General features: G+C 39.4%; 1 protein-coding gene across 1 annotated transcript in view; it reads left to right on the top strand.

Moving 5' to 3' along the window:
• Nucleotides 1-22,538, top strand: part of LOC111339207 (uncharacterized) — a 50,026-nt gene that overhangs the window by 3,024 nt on the left and 24,464 nt on the right. Inside the window, exons 2-9 of the mRNA XM_088759586.1 lie at nucleotides 7,433-8,069; nucleotides 10,189-10,667; nucleotides 11,315-11,558; nucleotides 12,348-15,290; nucleotides 16,155-18,803; nucleotides 19,033-19,170; nucleotides 20,873-21,211; nucleotides 21,461-22,312. Of these exons, the coding sequence (XP_088615712.1) occupies nucleotides 7,433-8,069; nucleotides 10,189-10,667; nucleotides 11,315-11,558; nucleotides 12,348-15,290; nucleotides 16,155-18,803; nucleotides 19,033-19,170; nucleotides 20,873-21,211; nucleotides 21,461-22,312 (8,281 nt within the window). The remainder of the gene's footprint in view (nucleotides 1-7,432; nucleotides 8,070-10,188; nucleotides 10,668-11,314; nucleotides 11,559-12,347; nucleotides 15,291-16,154; nucleotides 18,804-19,032; nucleotides 19,171-20,872; nucleotides 21,212-21,460; nucleotides 22,313-22,538) is intronic.

Raw genomic sequence — 22,538 nt, 5'->3', positions numbered from 1 at the left:
CTCTGCTCTCTTTCATGTTTGTTTTCTTTCTATTTCTTCTTTTCGATTTCGTAAACCAACAAGTCAAAATTGGTGTAAATGTGTATAGCGTGGTTTAGTCCTTCCAATTCATATTACTTCATATCTGGGAGGCCACAGATTCCTGGAAGTCTATTCTATTGATGATAACTGGTGCTTACGCAAGCAAGCAGCACTTGAAACTGGGCTGTTTTGATTTGGCGTTACTCTTGTTCAACGACAAACGTAACTTTCGGTTCATTAGTTCCCATCCTATCCTACAAAAGCCAAAAATATTAGAATAGTGTCGAAGTTTTTTTCGAGCAGATCATTTCTCTTTGCAGTTTTTTGAATTGGTGTTATGTTTCTATATAAATGGCTTGATTTCTTAAAACTATTCAACGTTTTAAGGCGACCCTTGATATCTCTTAGGAAAGGAACGTATACGTAACGTCACGCCAGAGATCTCGGGGCAATTTCGTAGAAATCTTGCCGTCTGGAAAGAAATTAAGTCCACTTACGATATAGAATATAAAGAAAAACGCCAGGAGAAGCCACCCTCGTGTCTAGACGTGGACAGTTCGGCTTTCCAAGAACTTCTCCAATCGACGTATTGCTCTCACAATGTTTACATTGTGCCGTATCTAGCATTAGGCAAGACGAGGCAAATGCCTCGTCTTGATTTTGGCCTTTTTTTGGCACCAGCATCGCTCAGCAATAAAAAAAAGTGAACTCCTTCATTTGCCCAAGATTGACTTTTCTGAAGAAAAACGCCATGGAAAATGCTTGAAAGAGCATTTCTGAGCCTCTAGATTTCAAAATTTTCTGGGGGCACATTCCAGACCCGAAACTTGCCTAGTCTTGTTGTGAAGTCTGGCCACGGCCCTGAACATAAAACGAACGAATTTTGCTCTATCATTTGCACGTACCGAGCAAAGACGCGACGTGCATTTGTAATATTCAAGTTTGTTGACTAAATACGCGGATGATACAGATGATACCGCCGGAAGGGACAGAACAAACCGTTTAGTAACGTGATTCGGCCTTCTACACTGAAAAACCAAAGATAGGGCAGAAACTTAGAAGTTTTATGATTGAAAAGTGTGAATGCAGTTTCGAGATTAGAAAAACTTCTTAATCAAATTTGGATACGCACAGGTCGCCTAGGGATTTTGAGGAGGATGCAGTATCAATTAAAAATGAAAATGATCAAAATATAACCACGGCCCCCTAATTATGATATTCGATGGCTTGAAATATGCTTTCGCCATATTTTATCTGAAATGTTTCCAATTTGCAAGCAAGCGAGACACATTAATTACATCTAGCAAAAGCTACGTTTCCGGGAATTGCTTTATAAATTGATGTCTCTTGTTTCTTAAGAGCTACAGATTCCTGAGAGAAATTCTTTAAGTGTACAACGTTGATTTAACCTTTCATAAAATGATCATCGTATATTAGTCGAGTATTAGAGGAAAAGCTGCGAACCAATCATTTCAAAATGAACCAACATTTGTTGTGCGGGTTCTACGATATATAGTGGTGTTGAAAAATGGACTGCGTGACTGTCACGCTATGGGAGTGAACATTGTTCCTTTTGTTCTCGTTGCCTAGTGATAAGCTGCAATCGCGTGAAATAAGTTTAAAATTTCAAAAACCCACCTACGAGTCGATATTTAAGCGAGCCTTTCTAATTTTCCTTTGTGTTGGGATATAAATATAGAAAAGATATTCGAGTCTGTTGGTCGTTTAACGTGAAAATTATCGGGAAAATCTCTTGTGCTAGAAGCAATCGAAAGATTCCTGACAGTGAACGACCTTTGCCATTTATCAAGGGAGATGTTGATTTCTTAGGTGGAAATTATACTACTTTTATTCATTTCAGGATTGTTTCTACATATCATATGCTATTAAAATTTGTAATAAGTTTTGGCTGTTGATAAAGAATCCGTGGCCAAGACGAATGGGAACTGGAGACAGTTTTCCTTATTGAAATATCTTTTAGTCACATTGTTACTGGCGGCTGGATGGCTGCGTACAAATTGCCTTCCAAAGCTGACTTATTCATAATGAAAGGCCAAAATGTTTGTAGTTAAACATGTTGACAGATCTAGACTTGCCATACTCGGCTCGCTTACGCGCTCAACTTGGGTGGAAGAAACTGATTCCCCAAGGGCATCTTTTGATTTAAGTCTTTCAAGGATAAGAATTTTTATCTTAAATATTTACAGGACTAATGACAGTAGCCATGTTAGTGCCTGCGTATGGACACTTAGGAATGATTTGGAATGTTATTGAGACCAAGCCACTTCCAAGGTTGGGCAGGAAGAACGAGGTCAATCCTGAGTTTTCCGATCTGGTTCTTGTTTCGTTGTTGTCCCCATGAAATTAGTGATTGATTTTAGTTGTCCCAAGAACAGACTAACGAAAAAGTATCCTAGGGGGCTAGATATTGGAACAAGTGATTTAAGAGGGTTTTTGGTAGCATAATTCTGCATTTATGATGCGACTGATACGAGTCAAAATCTGTCCTAGCCTTGCTTTTAAGCGAAAATTTTGGCAAAGTCTCTATTCTTCTGAAAAGTTTAACATGAGCAAAAGATTTACAGTTCAGACATTTTCAAAAAGAGCTGAATATGCTGCTATACACTAAAACAGACGATAGACGTGCTGTTTTGCTGCGGACAGATAATGGACAAAGAATCAAACCAAAGCGAATTCAATAGTTGTCAGGAAAACAATTGACATTAAACTTGCAGGGTGCAGCTATTTAGGGAGGTAGATAATGTGTTTTGCCTCAAGGCCAAAGAAGTTTTCGCTTTCGAGTTCATCAAGTGTTTTGTTGACTAGTTTTTGTTGACTGAAAAGAGCCTATATTCTTTATCGCCGATGATAAATCACCCCCTCACGAGAAGTTTCCAAAACTTGACAGCAATAACTACCTTAATTTCACTTGCATGAAAGTTATGAGAAGCAGATAAAAATCTTTTCAAACGAAAAATACTTCCTAGAGTTCCTATATTGGAGGACAAGGAGCCTCATGAGACCGTAACAAGATGAAATTTGACCGTGACTTCTTCCATCTTCCTTAGCACAAATTCCCATAAATCAGTGAAAATGTTGTTGATATTATTTTGATATGCTTTGTAATTTCCTAATCTAATATTCGGAGTTTATCAACTCAACAAAAGAACTCCAATGTTTGGTTGGACACCAAATATCAATGCTTCAAAGCAGGTTGCTCGTTACTTCAAATGGATTTCTTAGCTCAAGTTAGAGGGAGTCTTTACCAGCTTTATTTTCAGTTTACGTCTTCCTTTAATCAAGTTGACTTTTCTTCAACGACCAAAATTTTTTTTGGGCGAGTGCAACGAAACGTAACCAGAAAAGTAAACTATTTTCTCTTAATCGACGTAACCACAAAAGCCTGTCTTCATTATTTCAGCAAAACAAAAGCAGTTCAAATGGCCCGTTTATATGACGTCAGAATCATTTGATCAACGCTTTACAAGTATTTTGCGGCCTTCCATATAAAATCTCTCGAAGTGTCTTTTAAATTTCTTTATGGTCTTCTGGATATATAAGCCTCCTCTGAAGTTAGCCGCGAATTGTTGACACCTATGTGGAGCGAAAGGAGTTAGAAAGATAATTTTGATTAAAGGGTCAAAGCACATCAAAAGTGTCATTTTGCAGCGCCAGATTATGGACGAAAAACCGCAACAAAGCGGTTTTCAGTCCAAAAATTTGCATAGTACCTGCAGGGTGCCTGCTGCTATTTAGGGACGTGATTAATGTGGATTGCGACGAATACATACATACATACATACATACATACATACATACATACTTTATTTATTCCAGAAGCAGACTATGTGTACACTAAGAGGAAATGGAAAATATGCTTCCAGAAAAGGAAGTTAAGAGGTTATCCCTATGTGAAAACTCCCTAAAAAATAAGTCTAAATGAAAATAAAATACTTAGTTATAATTAAATATTTAAGTACAATTTAAGCAGAGATTTAAAATGCTGAAGATTATCAGCTTCCACTATGTTTCTTGGTAATTCATTCCATAATTTAACAATCCTAATGAAGAACGAATGTTTATAACAATTAAGTCTTGCTGGTTTGACGTAAAGTTTGTACTGATGATTTGCTCTCGTACATCTAGTTGTGGCAAAATCTAGATTAGCTTTCGCTTGCGAGTTCCTGAAGTGTTTTGTTGACTTCAGAAAGGAGCCTATATTATTTATGGCAGATGAAGTATTACAACCTCACTAAAATGTTTCTTAAACTTTTACAATGTTAAGTAACCTTTAATTTACTTGCCTAAACGTTAAGTGTAGCAGATACAACTTGTTTCAAACGAACAAGGCAGAAAACTTAATCCTTGACTCATCACGGGTTACACAAGCCGAGAAAAGAAAGTGAATAAATTTGCGAATTCTCGCAAAAGAAACCTCAAGAAACAGAAAACTGCATGAACATAGTCGTGGTAGCACTAGATGCAAAAGGCGTACAATAACTGCTTTCGCTAGTAGGAATCTAGAGTGTCGAACGGCGTAAGAATTTTCTAATGTCCGTTAAATAAACGGGTCAAAGCACTTCAAGTCTATTATTTTGCGGTAGGGCCCGAGGGACCGAAAATCATAACAAACTATACACAAAACATAAGTTAAAAAAAAAGAGAAAAATATGGCAAAAAATATTACAACGATAAGTGAATCGCTCGGGCTCTCGGTGCGGGTCCCCTCGCATTTCATCCGCGCCGATATCAAGCTAATCGTGTCAGTTTTTCGTGTTGTTATTCTCCATGTATCCAGACTACGAGAAGAACTTTCATGTTTTCCTTGCGTCCGTTGTCTTTTCTGCTTTTTCTTTCCAGTCTCTCTTTTCAATTGCCTTTCGCACGCATTCTTTTTTTTTTCAGTGTTTCTATCTGCGTACTTTTGACAAACCCCTGTAAATCGCATTTGGATGTAACTATTACTTAAAAATAATGACGATAATAACTTTATCATTTTACTTATATAGCGCATTACGGTGCGTCTAATGAATACCGATACTCTTTCGGACTGGCCATGGCATAGAAGAAAATATTACTTGAAGAATTGTAATTAAAGGTGAAACAGGGAAGGAGGGAAGAGGAATGGGGTTGAATAAGCTCCATCTTTCCTCCGATCTTAATTATTTAAGCTTAGTAAGATTATCGCACTCACGTTAGTGAAGAATCTTCCAGACTTTTGTAGAGCGAAAAAAGTTTGGAAAATGATTAAGATTAACAGATCAAGGTACATCCTGGTGTTATTTTGATGCTGCAGAGCACATTTGCTATGAAAAGATGGGACGATTACTTGGAGAGAAGGAGCTTCATGAGACCGTAAGAAGATAAAATTTATTAGTGATTTCATCCATCTTCCTTAGCACAAATTCCCATAGATAACTGAAAATGGTATCTATGTTATTTGATACGCTTTGCAATTTCCTTATCTGATATTCTGAGTGTATCAACTCAACGAATGAGCACACGAAAGAAAACTGCTACAAATTTATCAAAGCTGAAGAATTTATCGCGGAAGATACAGCTCTATTCCATAGTTATGGACCTCCTGCGGCGCATTAGCATCACCTCAAGAGTTCTCGCAGCGCACTAACGGCAATTTTTTTTACTGAATTTTTTTCTTTTTGACTCGCACGACGGACTTCGTGGAGGAAAAGGAACTGAAGGAATTTTATTTTAAAACTCGGGTTGTTGAGGCTGATTAGGCATATTAGCAATACATGCTAATATCCCGAGCAAACTAAATAAGTGCTTAAAAATCCCCACCGTCATGAGGCAGACTAGTGGGCTATTTACAGAGTGCAGCCGAGGAGTTGAACCAGGGGCAACCGAGAACAAATCCAGTGAGTGGAACAGACTAACGAAAAAGTATCCTAGGGGGCTAGATATTGGAACAAGTGATTTAAGAGGGTTTTTGGTAGCATAATTCTGCATTTATGATGCGACTGATACGAGTCAAAATCTGTCCTAGCCTTGCTTTTAAGCGAAAATTTTGGCAAAGTCTCTATTCTTCTGAAAAGTTTAACATGAGCAAAAGATTTACAGTTCAGACATTTTCAAAAAGAGCCGAATATGCTGCTATACACTAAAACAGACGATAGACGGTAGAAGATAGACAATAGGCTATGCATTTTGTGACGGAGCGTAATCGCGAACTTCAAAATTGTCACACAATCCTGTTTTTTACTTGTCTGCCAAACCTTCCTTAGTTTTCATCACTTTCTCATCTACCGCCACAAACCCTCCGTAGTTGTTACCAAACTCTTCTTGGTTGTAGCCAAATTCTTCTTTGTAGTCACCAAATCCTCCTTAGGTGTCGGCAAACCCTCCTTTGAAGTCACGAAACCCTATTTAGCTGTCGCAGAACCCTTATTTGTTGTCGTCAGACCCTTCTAATTTGTCACAAAAGTCTTCTTAGTTATCGCCCAACCCAAGTTCTCCTTAGTTTTTGCCAAACCATCCTGAGTTGTCGCCAATCTCCTCTTAGTTGTCACCAAACAATCTTTAGTTGTCGCCAAACTTTCTAAAGTTATCAGCATACCCCCCATAGTTGTCCCCAAACGCTTCATGGTTGTCGCTAAACTTTCTTTAGTTGTACCGAGCCATCCTTAGTTTTCGCCAAACCGTCCTGAGTTGTCGCCAAAGTCTCCTATGGTACTGCCAAGCATTCCTCATTTGTCGCCAAACTTGCCCTCGTTGTCACCAAACCATCCATAATTGTCGCCAAACACTCCTTAGCTGTCACAAAACTCTTCTTATTTGCCACAAAACTCTTCTTATTTGCCACAAAACTCTTCCCCTTTTTATAACTAGTTGTAGCCAAACTCTTAGTTTCTAAACCCTGAGCTTAGTTGTACCAAACCCCCCATGTTGTCGCCGTACCATCTTATGGTGTCACCAAATACTCCTACGTTATCGCAAAATTCTCTTTAGTAGTCGCCAAATTCTCCATAGTTATCACAAAACTCTTTTTAGTTGTCGTTAAACTCTCCTTAGCTTAGCTGTAGTCAAACCCTCCTTTCTGGCCAAACTCTCCTAAGTTCTCACAAAACCGTATTAGCTGTCACCAAGCCGGCCATAGTTGTCGCCAAACTCTTCTCGCCAAAACTGTTCTAGTACTCATCAAACTTTTCTTAGTTGTCGCCAAACTCTTCTCGCCAAAACTGTCTTAGTAGTCATCAACTCTTTTGAGCTGTCGCAAAACTCTTCTCTTTTGTCACTGAACCCAATTGATTTGCCTTCAAATCCTCCTTATTTGCCGCCAATCTCTCTCTAGTTGTCGTCAAAATATCGTTGAGTTCTGCTGACCTCCACCCTAGCAATACTTTTTATTTTTCCTTTTTCTCACACACATATCCTCCTTGTTCCTTACCAGATAGTCAGAATAGTCACGATGCTTTTAAAGTCCTGCATTTTACTAGCCATCTTTCTCGGTCACGGTCTTTGTGAGAGCGAGAAAAATATTTCACGGAACTTGAATGGCACTGTCATTGGTAACAAGACCCTCACGAGTGTAGATGGTCCATACTTGGTAACCAGTGACTTGATTGTCCCAGAGAATGCCACCCTTACCATAGAACCTGGTGTAATTGTAAATTTTGTTCCATCTGCGGGGATTCGTGTTCGTGGATCGTTTCATGCAAAAGGGACACCTTCGCAGAGAATTACTTTCCGAGCGGTTCCCTGTGAAGAAACAGATTTGTGCAATTTAACAGACTGGGCTAAGTTCTACAGTCGGGGGGTAAGGCTTGTGGATGGAACATCCTACAATAACGGGCGCCTTGAGCTACAGTATAATGGAAGATGGGGGACACTCTGCAACAACTGGAAAACTTGGGATATCAGTGATACGCAGGTGGCCTGCAGACAACTTGGCTTCCTTGGAGCAAAGCGGTATTACTATGATCCTGGTAGCGGCCCCGTGATGATGAAATATGTTAACTGTAAGGGAACCGAAAAGAGTCTATGGGATTGTCCTTACACATGGATTTTAAATGATCCATATTCATGTAGTAAGTTCATTTCAGTCATAAGTAATGCATCGGTGTTTGCTGCATGTTCCTTTCCATGGATGATAGTCTTTCTAGTTTCAAAGCAAGTGATTACCGACAACCCAATTTAAAATTTCCATGTCACCAAAGTAACTTAACACCTTTTTTGTTCAATGACTTTAGCAATTTTGGTATTCGTGTAGAATTTTCAAAAGAGGGGAAAAAAATATGTCCACATACGTGATCGAGTAAGCTATATAGGATTCATACACTAAAGGCTGGTTTTCACTTGCGACGGAGTCGTAGTCGGAGTCGTAATCAGAAGCGTGGAGCGATACGATCTAGTGAAAATCAAACCGACGGAGTCGGAAGCAGAACACCGATGCTGCCTATGACTCCATCGCTTACGATCCAGTGAAAACTGCATTGTCGGAGTCGGAAGCGGAAGCGGAAGAATAAACCAATCACAATCCTCGATTTCATCTTTCCAAAATGTACAAATAGCCGTAACAAATTTAAACGTGTGAGCTTGACGGTAAAATTACGAAATTAAAAGTTAAAATACTCGAACTGAACCTACCGAAAGTACGATTCACGATCACCAAGTCGTAGTTCGCTGATGAGGTTAGCATACTCTTCCTAGGCTGCTCGACGTCGATAGATATCACGAACCCAAAATTGCTTTCCTTTTCAAACGATATTATTCCTGCATTGTCTCTACCTGCGCAAAATAATGATTAATAAGCGCCAAAGTTGCTCTTCGTCCGCCATGTTCTCTTTGGCGCCAAAATTTGTACTTTCGCGAGCCTGGTATCGAGCATTGTGATTGGTTTATTCTTCCGCTTCCGCTTCCGACTCCGACAATGCAGTTTTCACTAGATCGTAAGCGACGGAGTCATAGGCGGAATGGGAAGAAAATGGGAACGTTCTGATTCTTCCGACTCCGATTCCGTCGAGCTTATGACTCCACTTACGACTCCGTTTTACGATTTTCACTGGGTCATAAGCACTCTTACGACTACGACTACGACTCCAACTCCGATTCCGTCGCTAATGAAAACCAGCCTTAAGGGATCTTTGTACGTGTTTGGAGGAAAGGTGGCCGCTAAGAGCAACGAACAAAATTTTTAACCAGAGGTCCTGTCTCAATAGTAATTGCGTACAGGTGACGAATTTCCAGTTGCTGAATGCCTTAGTTACCATCTCGGAAACTCGAGACAATTTTTTCTGCGAGAAAACGTCCGTGATGTCTTCATTAAGTTGTCCCTGTTGACGTATTCAAGCTCGAATGCTTACAAGTCCAAACTTAGTGTAACGAACGGAGTTCTTCTCACATGGTCTTACACTCCATTAGTGCTCCGAACGCGATAGGGTTGGATAAGAATATTACTAGGAACCAAGCCAGTCTTTCCATCTATCAAATTTCTTTAATTACTTGCTTGATTCACGTAAAAACTGAAAAGATAAAAGATAAAAGTTTCGTGACGACACGAAACAGGGGGGCGTATCACAATGCTAGAAAATTACTAAATATTTCAAATCACTGGCGATACAGGCAAAAACAACGAACCCAATTATAACTAAATCGACAAGCATGCACAATAAACTACAAATCATACCTCTTTCTCCAATCTTAACTCTTATTCTTTCGATCTTTCAGTTATCCTTCGTTCCGTTTGTTCTGATAGCACGTGCTTATGAAAGGCTAGTTTTGTCTGAGTGTCTAATGTTCCTTGCGTGACAACGGAAGTTACGCGATCATTCTTAACTATTACGCGTTAATCAGTTACACTTAGTTTGGCATTTGGATGCTTGGTATACGCTCTTTTCTATTTTCTTTCGATCTTTTTGGGAATCAGCTGAGTTAAATTTGGATTTCTTTACGCAACACTATTGAGCTGTACACTCTGTGACGCTATTGGATAGAGGACCTTAAGTTGTCCTGAATACCTAACTCACTCGCCCGACTTGAAACTCGAATAAATTCTTAGAGAAACAATGTATAGATCAAGGGAGGAAGAGATTGAGTCAAGCTCCCCGAAACCACATAAATAGGACTTTCCTCGAACTGCAAAATCGGCTACTTATAGTCCACTAACCATTTTCCTATTTTCATTTTCTATTACAATAAATATTTCAGGTCACAGGCTGGACGTTGGCATTGAATGCGACACTCTCTTGTCATATTTGGCCGAGATTTTTTACTGGAAAGGTATTTACTTCGAACCAACGAATTCCTCAGAGAAACAAGGAATTTCTTCGCTGGTGCACGTGGACATTGAGAATGCTCTCGAGGGCGTAAATGCTGTAACAAACGCTCCAGAGTTACTACATGTTACAATTAATGATAGCGCCTCTGGCGTAAATGTAAAAGAACTTGCCAAACCATTGGTCCTAGTTGATTCTTCAATCCTGAGGCCCACGCTGGCCGGTGTGAGTATCGAGAGCTCCGGTGGTAATGTTGTCATTGAAAACGTCACGGTTGAGAGAGCACGATTTGAAGGAGGTCTTATCTACAAGCGTCTGGCAGTGAATTTATGTTCTGTCATTCCAGAGAAAGCTTCTTTTCCTTTGCTTCTAGATGCCGTTGGGAATCATCATCCGGTTACTTGCAATAAGGTAAGATCGAGTATTCTAGTCAAAATGTCTGAGCGATTAGGGTGAAAAGAAGTACGGAGTGCGCTGTGAACCAAGAGAATATAAAAGTTTATAGTCTCTTGTGTGAACTCAAAGCCACTCGAATATTAACGGTAAAATATATGAACAGTAGCCTCTGTTTAGCGCAATAGTATAATTATTCAACAATTTCTCTCCGAAGGTGAAGTGAATATTTTTTAATAATCCCCAAGACGAAGTCGCGCATCCCTCTAATCATCGGAACATTTATACCAAGTACAGATAATCGTCCGCGGAAATCCTACACAGAAACCGCCTTTCAGCCATCTCAAATTGGCCAACGATTCAATGAAAAAGTTTGCTCTGCAGGCTAAATGGACGAAACATTTAGATCAGAACCCCTTTTTCTGTGTTCATTTATCACGTGAAGTCAGTTGGCACCTACCGAATGTTATTTCCTGTATAAATTTCCTAAAAAGGAAGTATTCGTGGAAGAGATCTAAATAGTCAAAACTTCATGAAAGGGAGCTACTGCATAGGAGCACCTGCATAAGAATAGCTGTAACCTAGAGACATTATCAGCATATTGCTGCCTTTTTAAATCAAAACTCTTCTAGTGAAAGGAATAAAAAAATCTTTGCATTCTCTAGGTTTTCAGAGCTTCGCCAGGAAGAAAGATCTCTTTGCATTTAAGAACAATTGATGGAAGTGGATTTGAACTAAATATTACCGATGCAAGTACAGCTATCAAAACCCAACTTCACAGAATCACCAGTGACTACAATGGAAGGACAATTAAGACTGGTTCTAGTTTTAATTTGGAACTTTCCTTTAATTCTAAGGGCGGTTCTAAAGCCTCTGCGAATTTGGAAATGATCATTATGGAAGATAAAGGTAGTTATGTTTTTAGTGATGTATTTAAATAACCAAAGACTAATGGTTTATCTGCTGTTCAAGCGTGCAGTTCAATATTCTTTCAGAAAGGTAGTTGTTTAATCTCTTTATCAGTAACGGCGTCAACTTGTCCTTTGGTCAATCACACTGTCAGTCAGTCGGTCTTTCAGTCCTGTGGTCAGTCAGTTCTTCAGTCGCTCTTTGTAAATAATGTAAATATAGTTTTATATCTGACCACTTGCAGCCCAGAGGCTGAATTACGGGTGCAGTGTAAGGTTGAGAACAGACGTCAGCATATCAGGCGCCTCTGGCAGCCGCTTCAGTCTATCGATATCACCTTCCAACCCATCCCACCCCAGGGAGGACATCGATCACACAGTAATCTCGTGTGTGGGAAATTAACGTCTCCTACCCCAACCCTGCAGGAGACGGGACCTCCATTTATTCGTCCCTATCCGAGAAGACTAGAATATCTAACCATCTCTTGATGTTATAGAAAGGCAGCATATTCTTCTTCTCAATTATTTTAAGACCTTGAGTGTTGGTCCGGCCGGTTCCGTCGTTTGGTTGTCTGGTTGTTCTTTCAGTCGGTCCTTCTGTAGTTGGGACGATCAGTTAGTCGCTTAGTCAGTTAGTCAGTAGGTAGGCTAGTTATTCAATGAAGAATTGCACAAAAGAATCAGCTATTCATTAGTAAGAGCACAGGACTGCCTATAGATAGTCCATAAAGTTTTTTCGATCATGTATGCTCTTCGTAACATTAACCTCTTTGCTTTTGATCATTTATAGGCGAGACTTTATCACTTGTGATATCTAACAGTACCTTTTCTGACAATTTTAAGTCTGGTATTACCGTTGACAACTTGATTGGTAACTCTCGAGTCTCGCAGACAAAGGTGACAGGAAACAATTATTATGGACTCTATGCCAGCAACACACAAGGAAAAATATCTGTTGTAGCCTCCGTGTTTCTGCGTAACAAATATAACGGCGTTAACATAACCAAGATGACAGGTACTTTAGAATTAATTAACGTCAATTCCTCGAAAAACCAAGCGTCAGGAATCGTTATCGATGTTGGAACTCTATCATTCCAAATGTCTGACAGCTTTGTCGAAGAAAATGCCGGTCAAGGATTACACATTGTAAACCAGGTCAACTCCACAATCAATATTAACGGCACGCAGTTTATTCGTAACAGTAATGGTGAAGGGGTACATTTACAGGCACTTCGCTATTGCCAAGCTCTACTCGCGGAAGTATTGTCTCTTGGAAATTCGCAAAATGGGGCTTTGTTAGCAAGATTATCCGATACCAGATTAAATGTCAGCTCTTGTAAATTTGATGGAAACTCAGAAACAGGAGTCCACGTTGACTACTTTCTCAGAGGAGGGCTTAACTTAGAGAATGTTTCTACATCAAACAATAACAGATATGGTTACATTTTCCATTTTGGGGATACCAGCATAAACATAGAGTCTTCGTCTTCTTTTGGTAACGGCAGAGATGGCTTTTACGTAGAGAACCAAGAAGGAGAAGTTGTGTTAAAGGATTTTGCTGCTCGTGCGAACAGACGACACGGATTACAGTTTCTTGATAAATACTCAGCTCGTCTTCGATCAGTTTATCTTCTAAACTGTAATGTTTCAGAGAACAGTCAATACGGCGTGCAGTTTTATCTGACTTATAGATTTACTGAAGGCACGGAGAACTATACCATCAAGGTTGCAAACTCCACAATTTTCAACAATCGTCATGGTGGTTGTACGCTCGATCCTGCAGGCTGCGGTCGGGGAGGCGCTCGGCGACAGAGACGCGTTCAACTTTTATTCACTGGTAATGAAGTAAAAAGAAACAAGAAAAAAGGTTTGGATATCCTTGGTCCAGAGTGGTACGAATTATCTGCTCTCCTTACTAATAACATATTTTACGAGAATAGTGGACCTTCTCTGATAGTAAGACATGGCCAAAGTTGTAGATATGAGCATTCGTCACCATACAAGTTGCAGGTTTCGTCGAACATCTTTTTGAAGAATAGAGGGGAGAACATATTTTTCGTTGATTGCGAAACGTTACCCACAAAATGCCATGTCACCATCAGAAATAATACGTTTTTAGACAATCAAAGAATCCGGCAGTTTTCAAACAATTACCTTCGTACCAAAACGCAAGCAGTTTTAGCTGTACAAGGAGGCAACGTTACCATAAAGTGCAATTCGTTCAGCAATCCTTTGTTCTCTTACGAACTGGCAGCTTTGCTTAAAGATAACGAACACGCTGTTCAAGCGGAAGAAAACTGGTGGGGAACAAGAGATGAATGCAAAATAAAAGACCGACTTTTTGACTTTGAAGATCGAGTGGAACTTGCAAAGATTCATTATTATCCATTTTTGGATTCCAACCATTCTACCAGTGCCAAACTACACAATGGTGTCAGACCTTTCTGTTTTCTTCGAGGTGACAAGTTAGGGGGAACATTGAATCAAGTCCTCAATATCACAAACCAAATTGATGCTTATCGAGTTATCAGTGATGTCACAATTTTGTCTGATGGTGTTTTGCATATCGAAGAAAACGTCACCTTAGAATTTCCATTGAAAAGCGTTTTCCTAGTTCAAGGAAAGGTTATCATTAAAGGTACTGAAAAAGAACGGGTGAAGTTCATTCCAAAGGGACCCTTGAATCAGGATATCAGACTTGTCGGAGGTCCTGCCCCTTGGGAAGGGGTGGTTGAAACATGGGTCAATCGTACGTGGATGCCAGTTTGTATTCGTACCTACCGACACGAGTATGACATAGTATGTCAACAATTGGGATACGAGCCGGTGTACTATTATCGCCATGATCCAAGTGGAAAAGAGAAAATATTCTTGCATAATGTCCGATGCGATACAGATCAAGGAGACAACATTACCATTTGTAACAAAAACAACTGGATTTCGTCTTCATCTTGCTCGGCGAATGTTTTATATGTTGCTTGCAAAATTCCTTACTGGGCTGGCATTCACCTTGCAGCGACTTCAAAGGAAAGCGTTGTCAGCAATGTTGAGGTACGCTATGCAGGTTTTCCATACAGAGACGACCTGATGATCCCCGGAATCGCTTTCAGAGTAGACCTCCCTCGTCACACGATCAGCGGTGTCTCTGTGAGGAATTCTGCTTCAATTGGTTTCCAGATTATGTATCCAGACCCCGTTGAAGATTCATACAAAATCGCGAATTCAACAATAGCTAAAACTGAATCAGATGGAATACGTTTGGAGTCTCCATTCTTTGAGCTCCTGGGTGCAACTGTCGTAAACACAAAAGGCTACGGATTTTCGTATCGTTACAACTGGAATGCTCTCAACAAACACGTTGTAACAATGGCAGATGCGACTGTGAAGAAGTTTATGGACATGTGCAATGAAAGTGAAAGGTTTATTGATGACTCTAGTGTAGTGCACTATCTAGTTGTGACAGCAAAGAGCAAAACAGCCTGCGAGGCCATAATTACTGTTCCACAGGAATATACAATAGGATTGCAGCTAATCTATCACAATGTACATGGTGTAGTTTTCCACGTCTACAATCAAACAGAAAAACCAAAGGACATTTACTGGGATATCCATATGTTAGACTGGTATAGCCGTCCTGTTTGGATGTCAGGCAATAGCTCAATCCTACTGGAGAAAGGGAGCAAATATTATGCGGATGACTACATGGTGCATTTTCTACTGTTTCTTATCAAAAGTAAGCTCAGCTAATTTATAAATAATATAAATTAAAGGAATGATGCTCAGTTGGACTGCAACTTTATTAGCAATTGCAAAAAAAGAAGCCTAAATAATTCAGGCTTCGACAGGATTCGAAGCCGCGCAATCCAAAAGCTGTTTGGGTGCGGCTACCAACAGATCTACAAAGCCACGCGATGATGAGAGCCAGGCCAATTTTTTAGAGGGTTCTTCTTTCCCGTGGAATAACTCTGGAGGAACTCTTTAATAAACAAATTCGATTGAAATATTGGTCATATTGGCGGTAACATTGTAAAATAAAGATTATGATTAACATATGTTTTGATGATTTTCATGAAGTTATAAAGGATTCGCCACTGAGGATAAGAAAACACCAGACTGGCTATTACCTTCAAATTGTGACTGAGCTAAGATTTTGATCTTTTAAGTAAACGTTTCTTTAAATTCAATCTTGACTTTAATTATGGAGTTTCCGTTTCTATCTATTATATTTACAAAAAATTTCAGATGTGCTCCTTTACTTAAAATGAGTTGGGCAAGAGTTGCACTGCAAGGATCGAAATATTTTTGTTATGATCATTGGGCCTAAAGTTCACTCAAAAAACCATATAAATCAACTGATAACTGTGAATACTGTTTAAGAAGTTAGTTGCTGATCGAAGTCAATGGGAATTTCGCCCAATTAATTTTTTTTTGGTATACTTTCTTTGCTTCAGAGAAAAAATTCCCAAGGCTTTGATAGCTATAAGAGCAATGCAAAAAACTTTTTGGGGAGGTCAGGGAGTCTGGGAAAATCTCTTTACTACTCGTGCTTCCGTTTATTTTGTGGTCATAAACAATTATTTTGGTTTTTAACCAACAGGCGATGAAAAGACAGAAGTTAGGTCACCAAAACTTGTAATATCCAAAGGAAAATTTAGCTACAACACTAATGGCGGAATCTTTTTGGGAGGAGACGACCTAGGAAAAGTGGAAATCCAAAACACGGAAGTACAAGACACACCCCAAAGTGGCCTATCGACGGCATTTTCTCAAGTAAACAGTTTGAAACTGCTGAATTGCCAGTTCGTCAGAAATAAGATTGGAGTCAAGCTCTCTTCGTTTTCAGGCAATGTCATTATCAAGAACACCAAAGTTTCTAACTCCACCGAAAATGGACTTTATCTGGACTCGGACGGTGAAAAAACAGTTCATATTGAAAATGGTAGTGTTACCCATAGCCATGAATATGGACTTTATCTAGATGGAAGTGATACGAAACTGAAACTTTCTGCAACCAATACTTTTTTTGGATGGAATAAGGCATCTTCTGTCTATTCTTCTGTTTATTATAGTTGCAGTTCGCCTTATTCATGCCTTACTTCCTTTACAAACTGTACATTTTGTGCCAACCGAGGTCCTGTAATACAAATCTACAGATCTCCAAACTCATGGCAATTTGACGGCAACCTTTTCCTGAACAACACTGAAGGTCCTGTTATTTTGACTCCGCACTATACGGATAGGTACTACACTCCTGAATTATTTGTGAGAAATAATAGTTTCTTGTTCAACTTTTGCCAAGATAAAAGCGTCATATACATCATTGGAAGCACAAAAGTTTTGATCATCGAAGGAAACATCTTCAAGCAAAACTATGGGAGATCCGTTTTTGTAGAGAAAACCTCTCCGTCAGGCGCAACTATAAGAAGTAACATCTTCACAGACAACAGCTGCCTGAACAGTGGAGTCATTGAGATTCGGAGGGTAGATGATGACATCGTAATTGTTGACAACATCCTTAAATCGAATAAAGGACATTTTATGGTTTTTCTCCACTGCGAGTACGTTTTAGGAAGGAACATGCCCTCCGGCATGAAGAATGTAACGTTTTCGAACAATTCACTGATGAACAACGTGGATTTACCATCAAGCTCCCCATCCTGTGAGGTAAAAGTTTCTGGATTTATGGAGCGGAGAACATTTTTCATCAATTACAACAGACTTAACAGCCAAGAGTTCTCAAAGGAACTTTGCGTAAGCACCCATGCTTCCTCGCATAGCAGCATAGTGCAAGCTTCATTAAACTTTTGGGGTTATGATGACGAGGAAAGAATCAAGGCGAGAATTCTTGATGCTGAAGACGATTACGAACAGACATTCGCTGATTTTCGTCCCTATATCAGCAGTGCAGGAAACACAATCAAGGGCTCGCAAGAGAATTTCACCCTCAACGCGCTTACGAAAAGCTTTCTGGGAGGAAGGATATTATCCAACGTTCGTCTAAAACAAGATAAAAGTCCCTATACAGTTGTGTACGATGTCACTATTCTACCCAAAGCTTCACTTTCAATTGATCCTGGTGTTGAGGTACATTTTATGCCAGGGGTTGGCATGCTGGTTCTTGGTTCCCTCTTTGTGGGCGGCAAAGAAGATCAGCCTGTCAAATTCTCTCTTTCAAAAACAGCAAAAGAAGATGATTCTCTGAAAATTCGATTAGCCGGAGGAAAGTTCCCCTGGGAAGGACGTGTAGAGATACTTCACAACCGGGATTGGACCTCACTGTGTTTCAATGAGACGAAAGGCAATAAAACTAATGTCGTAAGACTGATATGTGAACACCTGGGCTATCAAGCACCATTGTCCGTCAATCATTCCCTTCAAGAATCGTCTCGCCCTTTGGATACCTGTGCCGCTCTTCAGTGCAAAGGAAGTGAATTAGATTTAGCAAAATGCTCCTTATCTTTCCAAAACCTCAAATGCAACACGTCGTGTCATCTTGTATTAAATTGTGGCGAGGGAAGGCCTTGGGGAAATATTAGATTTCTTCGCGAAGCTACGAACACTTCAAACCTATCACCGTCAAGTTTAAAGTACTTAAGGATTGAACACTGTGGCGAGAAGCATGGCCAAAACGTTGCTGCTATCGAAATGGTTCAGTACGTTCCAGAAGTAAATCATGTGACTGTTCTTAACTGCACATCAGGTGGTATTAAGGTTTGGTTCCCAGAAAAAGAGGTCATTATAACAAACAGTTCCTTCGTGAATACCGGAGGAAATGGAACTGATCTAATCATTACGAAAAACAACGTTACACTTGAAAATATCAAATCGATAAAAAACGAATATGGACTGAGTTTTCATGAAGTGTACGGTGATTGGATTGATAGTATTCCATACGGAAAGGTTAATCTGTGTTCTCCCCAAAAGGTGGTGAAAATCATGGATCACGATGTATTCATTTATTTTAGAGTACCATTTGTGTCTCTCGCAAATCTGGAGGTATCCTGCGAAATGAAGGTTCAAACAGATGTAGATTTTGGTTTTGCTGTTCAGCCATTAGTTCTAAGAGGTATAAGGTATTTTCGGATAGATCTTCCAAATGGAGCTAAAATCTTACAATCTTATGATAGCAGCAGCCCAAGAGTACTCAAAAAAAGGAATTTGATCAGATGGGATTCTTTTACAGTCATATTTGAAGGATGGTACAGTAGTGAAATGCTTTTGCAAGTTCAACGTGTTGATTTCAGAGGTTAGCAGCTGGAGCTTTTTGTCATAATTACTATTATCAATATCAGAACCATTATCTATATAATAAGCATTATTATCGTTCTCTTTATCGCTATCGTCAGCATTTAATTTTCGCTAACGTCAGCATTATTATCATAATCATTATTAATTAATGTTTTTGTCTTTGTCAGGGTGAATACTGTCTCTTCCTTGTCTTATACATAACTTATGGGTTCGACAATTTTCTTCAGATATTCCTTGTTCATTTGACCGTGATTTTTGTGACTGGAGACATTATCCCAGATCACATTTTGAAGGAATTGCTCTGAAGAGGCGATGGTATTTTGGTGGAAGAAGCAATTATGACCACAGCTATACAGGGGGCAATGGTGAGTAGTCTATTAAGTTTTCATCCATCTTGTAACCAGTTATGAGCTGGTGGAAGCACAGGCAGCCCAAGCGTACTGTGTGTGACTTTGAGTGTAAAACTCATTAACGGCAATAACTAACATATTGAGATCGAATTTCAAGCGTACGTGGGGGCCGTTAAAAAAGGAAAAACTATCAAAAAAAAATAAGAAAAAATTTCATAGGATAATAAAAGCGGGGAATAAAACATGTGAAGTCTCCTTACCTTTTTTCCGTAGCCACTTTGTTGCCAACGGTCGTTTTAACGCTGTTTTGGCGACTTGCTTTGTAACGCTTGCAATATCATCAGTCAACTGAATAAGAGAAAAACTTATAAAATAAAAATTAAGAAAAAAACAAGAAGAAAATAAAAGCGAGGAATATATCGTATGAAGTCTCCTTTCCTTTTCTCCGTTGCTTCTTTGTATTTTACGGTCCTTTTAACGCTGTTTTGGCGACTTTCTTTGCAACGCGTGTGGTTCTATCGGTCAACTGTGTATGGAGTTTTTTATACACAGTTGACCGGTAGAACTAATCTATTCCCCGCTTTTATTATCCTATCAATTTTTTTCTTATTTCTTTTTAAGTAACTTTTCCTTTTTTAACGGCCCTCACGTACGTTTGAAATTCGATCTTAATATGTTAGTCATTGCCGTTAATGAATTTTACACCCAAAGTCACACATAGTACGCTTGGGCGGCCTGTGGTGGAATTAAAGGTAAAGAAATCCTGCCGCTTTTGTGGATATTGATTTTCCAGTCGAATATTTAGTGACTCAGTGGAACTTTGTACCTTATCAAGTGAAAGGGAGGTACTTACGGTCCCTTCTTGTGAAGTTCAAAAGATCGTTAAAGGATATCAGAGCAACAGCCGATCAGAAGCAAAATGGGGATTATCGTCTATTAAGAACTACCCCAGGAGACCCGATGATAAAATTACAAGTGGGAAAAAGGACGCAGAGAGGTTGTTAAAAATCGAAAAACCCACTAGGAGTGCCACAAAGAGCTGGAATGGTGACTTGCCAAAACATAGAATACTGAAAAAACGAAGTCAGGAAGATGTACAGTATGCTGAGTTGGAGACATACGATCAAGCTATTAAACTAGGAGGGACAAAGAGAGAAGGCTGGAATTGTGCCAATGTCGGAACACCGTTTTGTCGACTGATAAAAGTGCTCCCTCAGGAATTCAGAAAAAGCACGCCAGTACCTTGCCCATCGGAGTCATGTATGTCGATCTCAGACCTCCACTTGTCAGTTATTAGTACTCTCAAAGGATTGGCTTAATTGTGCTAATCGTTAAGCGCAGATGTCTACTCATCGAATCCATTTATTACGAACACCTCATTTTCTTTGATCTCAGCAGTAATGGAGCAAGCCTTAACTTTTCAACATCAACTTCTGGACGCACCTAAAGATTAAGGTCTTCCCATTCCAATTCAATATTCAGCCTGCTCGCTCTTCCAAAGGCTCTACCTTCTCAAAACCTCTCTGTACGGCCGACAGCAATTTACATGTATTTTAAGCCCTTGTCAAGTGGTATTTAAATTCAGTGTGTGGCCCCAGATGTACATCAGAATCATGGTTCATGGTTACATGGGAAAAACTCTTAATAAGTTTAGACTTGAATCTAGCATCTGTTAAAGACATAATCAAATTTCCTTTTTTAATTTTATCTTACGCAGGAGGAAAACTAACTCATTGGTCCTTCTGGAGATCTGGTTATGCTGCCCTTATCAGCCCGTCAATTCTGAGCGACAGCAACTACTGTTACTTGGTGTTTTACTACATGCTGGGAATTGATTACTCCAGTTTATCAGCATCGCTGTCTATTTTTTATATAGAAGACAATACTAATAAGTCCACACTGCTGTGGTCCACGAACGATTACGTGGCTAACTGGAAAAAGATAATAATCGAGCTACCCAATGCTAGCGCCAGTTACTCGATTGTGGTATTGGGATATAAAGAGTACAGGAGCTACATTTATGTCGATGACCTGGCCTTCGTTAGTTGTGACTCAGGTAAGTTGGGATATATTTAAAATTGACATATTAAATTCTTAGTTTTTCTATTAGTTTTTTTTTATTATTGGTTGTATGATAAAATAGGCTAGTTCCTCGATGTCTCTCCCATACTGATTGTGTCGACATTTCCAGTTCGTAAGAAAATTGCATTGAGGTTTGGAGAAGATAAATTTAGCCAGGAAATTAAGTACCGAAAATAAGATAACCTTCTTTTAAACTAGTTTATGCATTTCATTATCTCTATAGCTGCTGCCGTGCACCAAGTGACCGGAAGTGTTTTCAATGGCAACAGTAAGCAAGGTATACTTTACACGACGACTCAAAGAGAAAGACATATTTTTCGAGTAGAACGTTGTCAGGTAACAAACAATGGTCTGAATCCAGTCCTTAGTGGGAGCCTGTCAGGAGCGATTTATCTCAATGCTTTCCAACAAGTGTTTGAAATAGTTAACAACTACATTTCCGGAAATAACAACGGAGGCATTTATTCTAAGGTACTCAATGGATTGTCCACGACAAGACCACCAGTTAGCCATATTCATGCAAACACCATAGAGTACAACAAAGGAGGCATATTACACGTAGAAGGAGTTTCTGGGCCCTATTTGAACGTTGTAGTGAGTAACAACTATTTTTCTCGAAACTTAGCTCGAGATTGGGACGGTAAAGCAAACAGTGTTTGTATCATAACAAAGTTATGGGCGATTGTTCAAGGAAATTTCTTCTACAGCAACGTCGGCCATTACGTTTTGCTATATGATAATTCTCAAACAAATGGTGTTGGTCTTCGATTTGTGAATAATACACTGTACAAGAATGGTGCAAGGGGGTTCGATGTTAATTACGGAGCGACTATTCTTTGCAATGGAACGGCAGAAATTCACGGAAACGTTTTCCAGAATCCTAGCAACCGTTATCAGTTCAGTACCACAATGAGAGGGAGTCCAGTCACAGTTAACGCCACTTTTAATTGGTGGGGAGAGGGTGAAGCAAATTTCATTTCTGCTCTGATCATGGATAAAACTACGGATTATCGATTGTCTATAACAGTTGTGTTTCAGCCGTTCGTCAGGCTACCACCTCAAACAGCTATATCAGGTAAATATGTTTTGACTTTCAAAGTCCAAGACAATCTTCCATATTGTTTCGATGTCTTACTTTTTCACTTCAAACTGTAACTCTTTTGTGTCAAATATTGCATGGTCGGCTATTTTAAAACACAAATGAATAAAGGCTGATAGTTTCGAAAGAAACTGTTTGGGGCTGCGTCGGTGGGAGTAACGACAAATTATATTAAAACATCCATGTTTTCTTGTAACAATTA

Source organism: Stylophora pistillata, chromosome 5, assembly GCF_964205215.1.
Source record: "Stylophora pistillata chromosome 5, jaStyPist1.2, whole genome shotgun sequence".
Taxonomy (NCBI): domain Eukaryota; kingdom Metazoa; phylum Cnidaria; class Anthozoa; order Scleractinia; family Pocilloporidae; genus Stylophora; species Stylophora pistillata.
The sequence above is the reverse complement of the archived record's forward strand: the minus strand, read 5'-3'. Positions and strand labels throughout refer to the sequence as shown.